We start from the raw sequence: 15,388 nt of genomic DNA on the forward strand, positions 1-15,388 counted from the left end.
GACTTAACCTTGGTTTGTAACTGAGTTACCTCTAGTTCATTTAAACTAAGATATCTGCTTCCTCATCTGCAAAAAAAAGCACAGGCTAACAATCTGGCTTTACAATCTGGAATGATCTCTGCTCTCATCACCATGATGAAAGGAAAGTTTGGGATCAGGTGGAGAAGGAAGATGGTGTTCTGATGGAACTGTTCATTCAGAGGAAGGCAGTTGGGAAATTCTGCGGCTCCTCCCTTTGTGAGCAGTGTGTTATTCAGGCCTGGAAAACATCTGAGAAGTGACAGAAGCTGTTCGAGAATTCCAGGGGAGTCAGGTCACTCAACAAAAGGAGTGAGGAACAGATGACTGCAATTCTAAATTTGTCTTTTTTTCCTTAACTGGAAGCCACTAGATTTTTCCAGACAATATTTGGAAGGCTAAATCTGATTACCCCAAATAACAGACATAAAAAGATGTTGAGATTTTACATATTCATTCAGTTGGTAAAAAGGAAAGGGAGAACCGTGAAATAATGTTTTATTTATCTGCTTCATGGAATTCTTCAGAGTTTAATGTCGCTGCTTTTAAATGTTTGAGAGTAAAAACAGGATTTGCATTGGATGGCTTTATTCTTTTTATATTCTTTTTGGATAAGCTGTGTAGACCCAGTCTACCCTCTGGAATTTGAGCCTGACTCTGTGGCTCAGTTTTTCTTAGGACAACATGGGAATTAAATATGGTCTCTCACTGCCTCGGTGGAAGAATGAATTAATTGAACTTTGAAAACTACCAGGGCGAAGAATTATTGAGCTAAAAACATTTGTGTTGTTGCCAGGGACTCCACAGTCTTCTCTCCTTGCTCAACCCATGTCAAACGTGTGGGCATCTCCACCCACACCTTCCTGTCTGGGCTGAAATGTGACAAGTGGGGAAAGCTTCTGATGAAAGCTTTCCTGGAGGTGCCGGAACCCTCTGTCACCTGTGGTTCTTTGCTATACAGAACACTGGCATCCTGTTTACGTCATTGTGCCTGGAAGGAGATGTCTACACTGGGGCCAGTGCCTTAGCTGGCAGGCCTCATAGTTCACCCTCTTTATAGGTATTGCCCTTTGTGGTTCTATAGTCCTCCATCACAGGGCAGGGGGTTGCATTGGACTGAATGTTTGTTTTTACCCCAAAATTTATAAGTTGAAATCCAAACCCTCAAGGTGATAGTATTAAGAGGTGGGGCCTTTCGGAAGTGATTACGTCATGAGGATAGATTCCTCATGAATGGGATTAGAGCCCTTATAAAAATGACCTCAGATAGCTCCCCTGCCCTCTTTCTGCCATGTGAGGATATAAGGAGAAACTCAGAAGAGGGCCCTCCCCAGAAAACACCATGCTGCCACACTGAGCTCACACTGCAAGCCTCCTCAACTGCAAGGCATCAATTTCTGTACCTGATAAAGCACTCAGCCTATAGGGTTCTCACAGCCAGAACTAAGTTGGGGATGTGGCTGAAGGGGCTCCTGGTGGTTCTTGCGATAGGTAGAGAGACTTTTTTGTGACTTCCTGTAACTTCCTCTGTTAACTGACAATTCACATCAAAGCAAATAGCCTGCTGATGTCAGGTAGAGGCTGCTGGGCCTCACACATTATCGGTCAAAGAAGAGATCAAAGATGAAGTGGGCCCTGTTTTGCTCCCATTAGATTTGTGCTCAAAGGCCTCACCATTTGAGCCTGAGGAAAGAAGGCTTCAGCCTTGCAACTTACACTCCCCTCCTAAAAATGGTCTGGTTTTGCTTGTCTCAGTATCCATGTTGGGAAGATGGACCCATAATACAGCCAGTAATGTATGGATCACTAGGAGATTACTAGCAATGCATGGATCACTAGGGGACTACTAGTGGTGCATGAATCACCAGGGTACTACTAGCAGTGCATGAATCACCAGGGGATTACTAGCAGTGCATGGATTATTAGGGGATTATTAGCAGTGCATGGATCAACAGGGGATTACTAGCAGTGCATGGATTACTAGCGGATTACTAGCAGTGCATGGATCAACAGGGAATTATTAGCAGTGCATGGCTCACTTGGGGAATACTAGCAGTGCACGAATTATTAGGAGTGTCAAATGGTTCACAAGTGGACTCACTGATGGGGCTAAGGACAAATGGGCAGAAGATTTGAACAGGAACTTTTCAGTCACATACACATACTTTTTAAAAATTAGGACCACATGCACTAAAGCCTCCTGGGTCATACACACAGGAGACACAGATGACAATGTTCATAGCAGCCCTGCTCGACATAGAAAAACACCTGGAAAAGAGCACACAGCCACTGTCCAAAAAAAATGAATAAACAAAACATGACATATTCCACATGCTATCATATTATTACACAACCGTGTAATGAACAAACCACAGTTACTTGAAACAACATGGATGGACTGAGAAACAATGTTAAATAGAAAAAGAGCAGTTCAAAAAGCCTACATGTGGTATTGCACTCTTTTAAAAAAAAAGCTCAAAAATAAGCAAAGCTGGTTTGGGTACACCTATGTCGGGGGTAGAACTATTTAAAAAAAAAAAAATCAACAGGGGAATGATAAACACAAAATTGCAAGTAGCAGCTTCCTCCGGGGAGTAAAGCACAAGAACAAGGTAAGGGAGGAGCATGGGGTGAAGGAAGGCTCTATAGCTCTTGCACTGGGTAGTGGGCTTTTGGGCTAGTATCTCATGTGGCATAAGACCCAGATACAGGTTACAGAGATTCTTTTGTAGGTATGAGATGTTATATTAAGACAGTAAGATTAGAAAATAAAAGTAAATCTGTAGCCATGATGACTTACCTAGGTAAGATCATTCAAATTTCACAGTCCAAAAGCTTAGAAGTAATCTACATGAAACCCCTAATTTTATGTACGCCAAGATGACTTCCAAACTGCAAAGACATTTGGCCACATTCGTATGACCCTTCAGTGACTGAGTGGAGACCGGAATTCCTGGGTCATAACTCTCAGTCCACAATTACACTTTCCCTACTTACCCCTGTAAATTCTTTTTTTTATTTTTCCTTTTCACGCAGTGGTAATTAAAAGCAACACTTAGCGGGCCCTCACAAAAGGATGGATTAAACACCTCTGATCCAGAAGAGCAGGGAAATCACATTCCCTAAGCAAGCAAAGTCAAGTCTCTCTCTGGCTGTGTTGCCTTTGGCAGGAGTGGCTGGTTTGGACCTAAGAGTATACATACTAAAGCATTAAGAAGTTTACCTTAACTCTGATTTGTGGCTATTTGCTATCTTAAAATAAAATGGCAGCTCAGATATTTACTAATGAGCATATTTTCCGTAATTAAGATCTTAAAAACATTTTGAATGTGGATAGGATGTAGACCTGGCTCCAAGGGAAGAATAAAACATGTCTTTTCAAATGAAGAGTCCATTTTCAATATTTTAAGAAATTACCAACAGTGGTGAAAAAATTGTGATGTATTACATCTATGTACTTTACTTACTTAAAATAAAATATTTGCGTTCTTTTCCCCCAAAATAGAATAAGAGAAAACAATTCAACTAATCCAAGCCGTCTACCAGTGGGTGTCCTAGAGTGTGACACAAGAGTCTGCCACTCTTTCTGTGGGTCTCTGTTCCTGGACACATACCTTTCAGTGCATCAGAATCTCACCATGCTGAGTGTGTCCCTACTGTTGAAGAGCATGCATTTTATTTCTACAGCATCACCATTTAAGGCTTGCCCCTTACTTCCATGGTCATTATTTTCCCAATACTGGAGGAAAAACTTGCTATGTTGAACTTGTTGAGAAATGATATGTTTGTATACTATCCTTTACGAATGATTTAAGGGATTTCCATGACCTGATAGTCATTAGAGCTATTCACCAACTAGTTCCAGTTTTCTTCCTGTGAATCTGGTGAGGTTACACCTCCTTCATTTCTTGAAGTTAGATGGAGCTGCGTGGATTGCTTTGGCCCTTGAAATATGAGCAGAAGTGAGGTACATACATTCAGGGGAAGCTGTAAGAGCCCACGTAAGATTTGTTATGTTCCTCTTCCTGCACTGGCAGCTGCAAAAGCATGGAGATGGAGCCTCCCACATACATCCTGAGTGAGGACAGAACACAGCAGAGTCTCCCAGCCAACTGGTAACAGACATGTCACATGAATAAGAAATACACTTTGGTTGTTTTAAGGCCCTGAGATTTGGGGGCTACCCCATATTGACTGATTCATTGACAATATACCATTTTGTTCAACTTACTAATTTAGATTGCAAGATGTAACTCCAATATATATTTAGGCTTCCTAGAAAATATTCATTTTAACATTGTAGCCATCAATTCATAAGTTTCTGCAAAAGGAACACTACTATGTAACCAACAATTAGTCTAAAATGGGAATTAAAGAAGAGGCAACAACCAAAATAAATTGAAATCCACATTTATTGATGAGAGATATATACACGAAAGTTAAAACACTTAGTGAAATATTGGATTCACAGGTTATTTCCAGTATATAAAGAATATCCAGTTATTTTACACATGAAATGTTACAGTAATCAGTCCACATTGTAAGAAAGCTTAGAAAGCTAAAGGCGAAAACAAAAGACCTCAACTACCCAAAATGTGCTTCATCAACAAGGCATTTTTCTAGTACCATATATGAGAAACAATTCAAAAATTAGCTGAAGAATTTATCTTTTTGCATTCATTAGTCTTTAAACACTATGTGCTATAGATGCTCTGTGCTACATGACTTCAGACCAACGGGGATTGTGAATGTGAGGAATACAATTATTTTTATCTTTCATTCTGGACATACAAGAATTTTCAAAGAGAATCCTGCATAAAGCCCAGTTTTATTTCAGGAAGTATTCCATCCTAAATTTGAAAGGAGTTGAAAAAGTCACATTTTCAAGGAAAAATTAGCCTGTCCACCATATCTCTTCATATGAAGAAGCCACTGCAAATTAATGTGCTTCATGCCCCCTGATGATATTGTAGGCTTTACCCTTCTTGGGAAAAGAGTAGGGCACTCAGGGTTCCCTATAGCAATGACTAGTTCTTTTCTATCCTTGGGGAGGAGAAAGGGGTTACAGAAATTATAGACCTCACAGCATTGTATTTAGTGACAATTATACAGAATGTATGTTTTAGGAGGCAAGTGTATATTTGCAACAGTTAATACCATCTTCAATCATTCAAAACATGCACACAGAACGTATTAGGTAGAGGAGGTCATACTCCCTCATATATGTGGGACCTGTGCTTCATCAGTTGCTCCTCTACAACCCCCTAAGCTGTACACTGACTATTCCTGTGCTTCTAGTGTTCTACATTGTTTTACAGAGAACTGTGAAGTTTATAGCCAGAACTGTGCTTTTGTGGGGTTTCACCTGCATGTTCGTTTGCAGTTAGTTAGTCAGCAATGTTTTTCCTGTACCCTGACTCAAAAATTCAAGGGCGACAAGGCTCTTCAGAACCTTTAAGTCATGAGCATCATGAGGAGTATTTGGCAACCAGAGAGACTGACCTTTCTCTAAAGACATGATGCTAATATGCACAGGGGCAGACTAACTTTTTGTCTCTCTGAGCCCAATCCACCAAGCAAAGGACTGTAGATGGACGTTCTCATTCTAAACCTACCTAAGTCTAGGTAACCAAAAGTTCCACAGTTGCATTCACCATGTATTATACAGACATGAGATGACCTTTCACTAAGAACCAGGACACACACCCAGCCCATCCCTGCTCTGAATTGTGTATTTACAAAGGTGCTGGACACACACAGACTTTCAAACAATTATCAGTACAAAGGATTCACAGATAAATTCTTCACTCATATATATTCCCAAACCACATTGAGAAAGAGGAGAAATGATTCACGACTAGTTATCTAAGAAGGAAAAGAAGGATTTGCAAAACACCGATCAACATGTCTACTGCATTTAGATGAATAGCCAAAAATAACATATACATTAAATTACAATACATCTATACACCATTTCACTGAAATTACACCTAGATCCCTACATTATAGCTACACAAAGTGCATAGGCACTGTTCTTCATGCGTGAACCAAGTGTCCGTGTGTATACACAAGAGCTTCATGCTTTGACAGCTAGCTGTACTTGAAAATAGATACAATTATTGCCAGTTGAGGGTACATCTAATCTGTTTGTTTAATGAAGAGCAGGTTCAAATACATACCAATACACTTTCTATGTAACTGACTACTTTTTAAACCATGGTAAAAATACTAGCCCTACCACCATCTCAGAAAGTGTATTTGGTGGAAGTAAGACACCTCGTCTTTGCAGTGGCTATTGTTTTACCTTTCAGGAAAGTTACATAGTCCGTTATTCACCTGAGGACAGAAACTACCTGGGCTTCTTCTTCAGTATGATTCTAAGCCCCTACTTCCAGCCCCCAGTGATACAGTATAGCCTCATAGCTGGTTCTAAAATTTTTTTCAAACTTTCTTTAAAAATATGTACTCAACTCACATAACAATGTGACATTTACCACCAATTTGCTTGACAAGAATTAACTGCAACAAATCTGTCCTGATTTCATCTCTAGCACTCATCCTCAGTCTCTGCTACTCCAAGTTTTCCTAAGCCAATTTTCACATAAACCTTCAGGAAGGTATGAAATATTCTGATCTAAAAATAATCCTACTATTAATACCTTGCCTTTGATAGTCTTAGAGAAAAGCAAAATTAGAATGCTCAGCTGGAAAAACAAGGCCTGGTGTCAAAAATTTTAAAAACCAGCACCATTCCTTGAGTTAAAAAGATGAATTATTTAGATGCATATCCTCACCAGCTAAGGGATTTGAGCAATTCCTTGTTCTTAATGGTTCATTTTGTTTATTGCATCACTAAGGACTGGATTCTTAAATTTGTCAAATGTGACTATATAGTCAAGAAACAATTGATCGCTCTAAATTGCTGAAGAAACTTCTTGTGCTCTAATTAGTTATAATTCTACATGTGTGGTTACATAGAAAATACTGTAAGAAAATATGTCTGCAAAATTACAGATACTAAATAGATTAATTCAGTCTACACTGAGTTCTTTATAATTTCTGAAGAATAGTTACAAACCTATAACATTATTAAAGGCTAAATTAATATTAAACATATAATATCCAGGTCTATAAATACATTTTCTAATGCTCTTTATAAATAATAGCAAACAAACTAGGGGATTCGTTTAAAAAAATGTAAGACTAGGCTGGAGGAATTTGTGGATTTAGGGTGCAATACTGATCAGAGGGCAATATATTGTCCCTGGTAACACAGACTCTTACCAGGAAGCCAAAATATATCTGCTGGCAACAAGATCAAGTTAGATTCACAGTTTGCCAGCTCTTTCCTCAAGCTGTAGAAAACAAATAGAAAAACAATATACAAAATCCTCAAAAAAGTAGTTTTTTTATATACAAATCTCTATAGTGACCAGATAATCTGATCTGTGTTGTGCAACATGGAGATGCAATGTTGAGGTTTTTCCAGGAGAAGGAGAAAGGGAGGGAGTTAAGGTGATTTGTAGAAAAATCTAGATGCCAAAGGATGAGTTTCTATAACGGAAGTAACTTATGGAGTATCAAACCACCAGACAGCCAACTTTCTGATGATATATCTCAGGGAATTCGCTCCATGGGTCCATGGGGGAGAAACCTCAGAGATGTGTTGGACCAACTTCCTTGGCTAGTGTGTGTGTATTTGCCCCCCACCAAAGGCAACAGGCTGTTTCCAGGCAAGGAAAATGGTTGCCGTGAGAAGAAATAGTGCCCCAGAAGGAGTGAGTTTCCGAAAACAACATCTCCATCTCCAGGGGAGATGATGACAAGGCTAACAGTCAGTTGTCAGGTTCCAACACTCACCCAAGGATTGGGGGTGTCTTCAGAGAAACTGAGGACCTGTTGCTACCCATTCTTTAGGTCAACTGCTGACTCTACAAAGCAGTGAGATCTGTTTCAATAGCAGGTTTTATTCTCAGCACAAAAGGGCCTTGTGTAAAAACCAGAAGGACTTTGTAAAATATCAGAATGAATATTTGGCCTGGAGGTTGGGAAGTGAAGCAAGGCTGGACATAGGGAAAAACTGATCAGTAGTTACTCAGGATATTATTTAGGATAAATGAAATAGGAACTTTGGGGCATCTCTCACTTTTCTACAGGTTCTTATATGGGTCAATGAAGAAATTGTGTATATCTTGCTGCCCTTGCATCAGGTTTTTTGCACTAATGGAATAAAGCCGGCCAACAAACAAAACCCTGTCCTTTCAGTCCTAGCTTTACATTTTGCCCCTGCAAACCTAAAGAGCTGAAGTCTTCTCTGGCAATAAAGGAGTTCACAACACAGTAAATACCAACACTATTCTATTTAGCAGAAGTTTGGACAAAGAGCAGAGGTGCCAGCCATGGGCCATTGCAGCAGTGCTGGAAAGTACAAGAGGGTGTTTAAAGATCATGGCTGGTGACATGCACCTTGTAGACCATGCATTGTATCCCATCCACCCTAGAAACTCATCAGGCCTTGAAGAGGGCAAAGATAGTCAGAAAATTCCATTCTTGTAAGTTAGAGCATCTCTTCCTGCAATGTGATGCCCATGATAAAAAGAAACCAAGAGGAAAATGTGAAGATGAATTTGCGGGCTTACTTGTGAGTGGATGTGCATGTCTACATGCTGGCAGAGAAGAGAAGATATTTACAAACAGTTGCCGTGATTGTGTAAGTGTTGCACCAAATTTCATAAGAGTGTTCAAGGTTATTTGCCAAAGGCTCTCAAATTCCCACACTGGGTTGGCAATTAGAATTGTTGGAGAAAATTGTGTTTTTTGGGTATTCAGAGTGGGCTCTGTTGCTACAGCAGGAATGATGCAAGAGCTTGAGTGAGGCTGTAGGTTCATCCAGTCCTCTCATGGTGACTCTGGAAACATTTTTTTGTGAGTCAAATCACTACTTCTATTAGGAAGGTGAGTTTAGGTAGAGAGAACTTTTATGAGAAAACGTGTATTGGTGTCTCAAAACATCCAACTGTGAATGAACATGGCCACCTTCCAAGCTTGTTGTAAAACATAAAATGAATAGAGGCTTGAATTTAATTTCTCCCAAAGGGGATGAGAAAAATCTAAACTGATAATTCATTATTGTGGGCTCCTTCAACTTAAAATGTAAATAGGTCACATTTTATAGTAGGAAGCCTCTTAAGAAGGAAACAAAGCAGAGATCATAATACGTTGGGATCACAGGGCTGGAAGGGGATTTTAATCATTTAATCCAACCCCTTCACTTTTCATATGGGAGAAAATGGGGCTTGGACACAAAATGACTTACGTAAGTCATACAGCTAAAGATGGGCAGAGTTGAAATCAAATGTTCCCTCTACCAAACCATGTTGTTTCTTATCATCTCTATGTCATTGCCTGAATTAGCTGTGTTACGCTACAAAGTTGGATATTATTTAATCAAGATTCTCTGTTATCTATTTTAAAACCAAGCCTCACACTAATTTGTGTGATGGCTTACTAAGCTGTCTGTTTGCAAAGCAGCAACAATAAGTGGAATGATAGGAAAGAAGGAGGAGGAGTAGAAAATTTGGTTTTCTTTTAGGGAAAATCATAAGCACATGTTTCATGAGCAACTGGAAACTCACTCTACACTAGGAGAACAATCTGCCTCTAGTGCCACCTGCCTGGGTTGGCACTCAGTGATCCTTCTAGGCTTAACCAGAAATTACTACAGATACTGAGACCATTTATCTTCTTTGACAACTAGACTTACAAAACTCTTACTCCAGAATTCCTTCAGGCTGTTTGCTTTAACTTAGTCTTCTTACACCTCCAGACTCTAGCATTCTTATTCAAGGAACAAGTATGATAATAACTGAAAATTTCATTTGGTCCTTTTTCTTGGCTTGGAATGAGTTCAGCTGGAGAATAAGTAAAACAAACCAGCAGCTCAGACAACTAGATAGCCGTAAGAGTTAGAGAGCAGCGAGGTGAGAAAAATCACTTCCACTAGGGTGTAACTGCTGTGCACTTTCAGTCATCAAACCAGGTGAGAGCTGATGAGACTTGTTTTTCAGGAGTCAGAACTATGGAGAATTCTCTCTGAGCATGGATATACCTACTTGGATTTATTGCTGCATTCCATGGGAAAATATTGCACCGGTGGCCGAAGCCTTGATTCTGACAAAAGTAAAACACTATAAGATAACTTTTGCTATTGAGAGCAAAGGGACGTGTAGTATTTGCAAAAACATGGCAGAATTGGGTTTCCTTTGGGGGACCCAGTAAATGAGTTTCCCAACCACTTTATTCCAAAAGGGCTTCTTGACTAGATACATTTGCAAATGACATATTTCTCCATGCACAAGTGGAAATGACCAGAGACTCTCTAATCAACAGGTCATTGGGATTCCTGGCATCACCTAGCAGGAATCTCCCCATGACTTGAATTTTTCCTAAGCCTTTCTCACATTCCATGAGTCTAAATCCAGAAGCTAGGCATTTTGGCACCCCTTCTTTCAGCTTTCATGAATATCCAGGCTGACTAGTGGTTCGAGAGGAGAAAGAAATATTTGTCTTTTACAGGGTATGGCAACTTCCGCAGGCAGCAAAACCATAGGCTGTGTCTCTACACACTCAATAGGTAGTAAAAACTGAATCTGATAGCTCTGTGGTTCAGATGTCATAAGCTAGAGTCCTATGTTGAAGATCTGTGAGATCTAGATGATTGCCCTGATTTTCTGATGCTCTTTGTATGGGAAGCATGCCCTCAAAGATCTAAGGTAAAGCATTACCTTGAAAGATAAGCCATTCTTCTCACCCATTGGATTTGATTGATTGAATTTGAGTAAGTAATTAACTGATGATTCCACTTGGGTTTCTCAAAGGACAAGAATGAGAAAGAGAAGAATTAAAGTCTACTTGGTTGGTTTTCTCCTGAAATGATTCTGATTCCTAAAAAAAGTGAATGAGTCTATAACAAAATGGCATTGCCAAAGCCCTGATTTACAGACCTTACAGGATGCAGTGTGTGTATGTTTCTGGCCTGCTGTAACTGTATATAAATATAACATTTATGCATTATCAAACAGTAACAGACTATTACAAGCATTCATATACATGTTGAACCAATTAGGATAAATCTACACATATAATTGACAGGTTAAATGTATTCTATTCAGATAAAGGTTATTAGAGGTATACCTTGGATCCATTTGTTCTGTTTATGGCACATATGCTGGGCAAAGAAAATCCCAAATGGGCATGGCATGGGAGAAATAAATGAGGCTTTAAAAAAACCAAAAAAACCAACAAACAAAAAAAACAGAGGACATAGACATATGTCTACATACATTTTGGATTTTCAGGCTAGTTCTGAGTTCAAGAAATTGTTTATTTTTAATATGACTTATTGAATTTCCAGATAAGTATGATTTTCTAAGTATATTCTCATGAGACTTCCTGCAAACAGTAAGTCTCAAACCCGAAAAACTTGCTTTGTGAAGTTGTACACCGTGTTTCTTCCAAACACATTGTCTACTGATATATTTACAGGCTAATAGGATAGCTAGGAAAAAGTGGAAGACAAAACACACCAGAAAGGTTTCAGGCAGAGTTTTGAGAAGACAATCCTGTGACCACTCCTTTGAGAAACATGCCCATATATACAAATCCCAAAGTTGGCCTTCCATAGCAAAAAACAACAAGCTCCTAAACACTTTGCCTAGAGCCTCCAACTTACCATAGAAAAGCTCTTGGGAACACCACTTAAAGAAAATCCTAAACAGTTTCACAGCTAAACCCAAGAACTGTCTCCTTAACCTACAACATTTGCTGTAAAGAATGCATTTTCTGACCAGGCGCGGTGGCTCATGCCTGTAATCCCAGCACTTTGGGAGGCCGTGGCAGGTGGATCACGAGGTCAGGAGATTGAGACCATCCTGGCTAACATGATGAAACCCATCTCTACTAAAAACACAAAAAATTAGCCAGGCGTGGTGGCATGCACCTGTAGTCCCAGCTACTTGGGAAGCTGACACAGGAGAATCGCTTGAACCAGAAAGGCAGAGGGTGCAGTGCAGTGAGCCGAGATCGTGCCACTGCACTCCAGCCTGGGCAACAGAGCGAGACTCCATCTAAAAAAAAAAAAAAACAAAAATGAAAAGTTGCCTAATACTGTTCAGTAGTGATCCGTATCCAAAAATAACTAGGGTTTAGGAGACAAAAACAACTGGAATCTCATGTTTCTTGTATGTTTCAAAGGTATCTGATTTAGAAGAGAGAAGTCACAAGGAGTAGATGAGAAAGGCTATTTGAGGTCTATAAGCACCCTCATCTCAGAGAATTTGGGTTCTATAAACCATGACTATCTCAGCATCCCTCTGCTGGTTTCATATAATACAGCCTACTCTCACCTATAAACAAGGTTCTACATACTTCTTAGAGTCAAATGTGCTTTATTTCTCAATGATTAAAGTCCCAAGCTTACTCCCAAACCCAGCAACATTAGGAAAATACTGTGCATTATTCAATAAAAAAAGGATAGTAGAGACATTAAAAATTTTAGCTTGCATAACCAATCATTAAGAACTTGTTGGCTGCCTACTGCATGCAAGGCACTGTGCTACACCAATTATATTATTTATTCCTTAACATTTCACAGCCTTAAACAAGATTCCATCCATGAAGTTGTACAGAGCCATCCTTGGTTGCCACGTCATGGTTCAAGGCTGCCTGGACTCTGCCATAGGAATGTCACTTTTATAGGGTTTTGCACAGATGTTTGTTTTCTGTTCCTCTCTACTGAGAAGATTGAGGAGGAAGACTGGCTCTGCTTCCAATTGTGTCCTATAACTGGTTTTATGTGCTTTGATAGAAGATAACAAAATGCTTTCTACATATTAGATAAATACCAGTATTTTTGTTTCATCAAGAGATGACATTAAAAGAGGCACAGCCAACACAAGTGTCTTCCATGTGTGAGGACAGCAAAATGTCGAGGCTTTCTAGGATGAAGACATGATGACTGAAATAATTGACAGATTAAAAATGTCTTTGTCTTTAGGAACTCAAAAAATAATATTTTGGGTTAAACAAAGCAAAACATATACCAAATAATCTCACTTGATTTTACTACACCAGGTGAAGGCAAACCAAACATAAATAAATTTGAATATTTAACTCTGGTTAAATTTTATGTTGACTGTGCTCTCTTACTTTTGTCAATATGTACAGTGGTTATATATAAAACACTTTCTAATCAATTATCAAATTTAGAAAGAATTATGAAGCATAGTTTGAAATTTCAACCATTGTTCTCATAGATTACACAGGGTAAGGCAGAGACGTAATAGGTTCTTTAATCAACTGCCTTTAAGAGCATGGCTCCCTCTAAAACTCTCTTTGAAACATTTTGCTTAAAGAGCATATGGAAAATAAATTGTCAGAATTCCCTAAGACAGGTATTTGCTTTTAATCAGCCCATGTGCAAACTCTACTAGACATTTTAAAGGGAGTTACTTCTAGAGGCTTTTAATAGAATCTCTTGTGCATAACAAGGCGAGACATGGAGAACACTTTAAGGAATAACACACTGTGTGTTTGCTCATTATCCCAAGTCCCTGGAGTATACCACACTGCTTTACTCATGTCCCCTGGGAAAAGAGCATCCAGGGAGAAAAGTGAAGCTGGCAAGAACATGTCTTCAATTCAAACTGATTCCTCCAGCAGCATCCATTCAAATAATAATACAAGTGAGAAAATTAGACGGTTATAAAGCATTATTTGGCAAAGACACAGCACCGTGCCTGTCATCACTGACTCACAAGAGCTCCTCTAAGCCTCGGCTAACAGATTAAGTAAACATAGAAATATATGCATTTTTTTCATTTTTTTCCTTTTTAAAGAAAGCTTGTTTAAATCATCATTTACCATAGGATACGCTGGGGAGTTTATTCAAGAATTTGCTGAGACTCATATCCTTATTTCTCACGTTTCCAAGGTTCTTCCTCAACACTGCAGTCGGCTGACTTTCCATTGGCTGCCAGAGTTACCTGAAAATAATTATCATCAACATCCAGCTTACAGGCCATGAACCAGAAAAAAGCCCTGTGGGTTATGTGGAGAAGCACCAAATCCAAGATTATACAACATGACTGAAATATTAGTTTTAAATGGAGTTCTTTCCAAATTGAATTTGAGCCTGTCTTGGGTTTCAACAGTGATCTGTGAATTTTAAAAATCCATATCTGCCTTGGGAGTATCAGTGTATTAAAGCTGCTTTGCAATTTGGGGAATAACTTCTACTATGTTTTTAGTGTTGCAGGGTGTCTAACTACCCAAAGATCCATCACACAATAACACAGTCCTTAAAATATAGTGCCCACGTGCTACTCCATACAACCACAGAGGAAGAAATCCAGAACTAGGTATCTAGTTCTACTCATGCATGTGAAAGATTCAGTTGCAATGACACCAGGTAGATGGCATACATGTCTAATTTTTATATCAGAAATCATGACGTTTCCGCTGTGCCAAATAAGCTATCCCAGCTTTAAAGATTAAAAAGAAAAGTAGGGAGAATTAAAAGTCTGAGATTGGTGACAATGTTTATCTAAATTACTTAAATGCAGACATTTAATAATCAGATATAATTACCATCTATATTATGCTATATTATTACCAGACCATCTATATTATGCTTCCCTGGCTCAAAGTGAACTGAACCTTTTTGCAGAATAGGAGGTTTTCCCCTCCACTTCTAAGTAGTTTTCCTAGCTTACCTTCTGTCTGTCCTCAACGTCATGTGCAAACTTAAACCCACGACTGATATTCCACATAATGGAGAGACTGGATTTATGAAAGCATTAGAATATGAAGACATGACAAACACAGCAATGTTTGAAAGAAATCTGACTTTCTTCTTACCCAAGTGGAAGTGAAATGCATGCATCATGACCACATACAACATGCTAGGAACAGAAAACTAAGTGCCCTTCAACGAATCAAGCAAAGGAAAATAAAAACCATTCATCCAATCCCCATTAGCCCCTCAATTTTTTTTTTTTTCAGAAAAACAGACCATGCAATTAGCAATGACAGCTCCACATGCAGTTATTCTGATTAAACTTGAAAACTATTGTGTAACTTCAAACTACTATTACCAGGCAAGAGTTTGAATACACAGACCAATGAGACATAACAATGCTTGAAATGGTTAAAGTTTTGACCAGAGCTGCAGCAAATTTGTTTCCCTTTCAGTGAACTGTCAAGAAAGACTGCCAGGGACAGACTGTCTGCCTGGAGAAAGTTGCCTGTTCACTATGATCTTGAATGTGCCTATTTGGCTCTCGGTGATGAACCACATCAATAGTGGTACAAA

The 15,388-nt window shown here is 39.0% G+C and overlaps 1 protein-coding gene across 4 annotated transcripts in view; it reads right to left on the minus strand.

Moving 5' to 3' along the window:
• Positions 1-4,412: 4,412 nt before the first annotated feature.
• SLC1A2 (solute carrier family 1 member 2) overlaps positions 4,413-15,388 on the minus strand; it is a 171,061-nt gene continuing 160,085 nt past the window's right edge. For all 4 annotated transcript variants that reach the window (XM_021925903.2, XM_021925904.2, XM_021925901.2 and 1 more), the window contains exon 11: positions 4,413-14,060. In XM_021925903.2, coding sequence (XP_021781595.1) covers positions 13,989-14,060 — 72 coding nt within the window. In that variant the 3' untranslated portion in view covers positions 4,413-13,988. The remainder of the gene's footprint in view (positions 14,061-15,388) is intronic.

The sequence above is a fragment of the Papio anubis genome, chromosome 12 (genome assembly GCF_008728515.1).
Source record: "Papio anubis isolate 15944 chromosome 12, Panubis1.0, whole genome shotgun sequence".
NCBI lineage: Eukaryota > Metazoa > Chordata > Mammalia > Primates > Cercopithecidae > Papio > Papio anubis.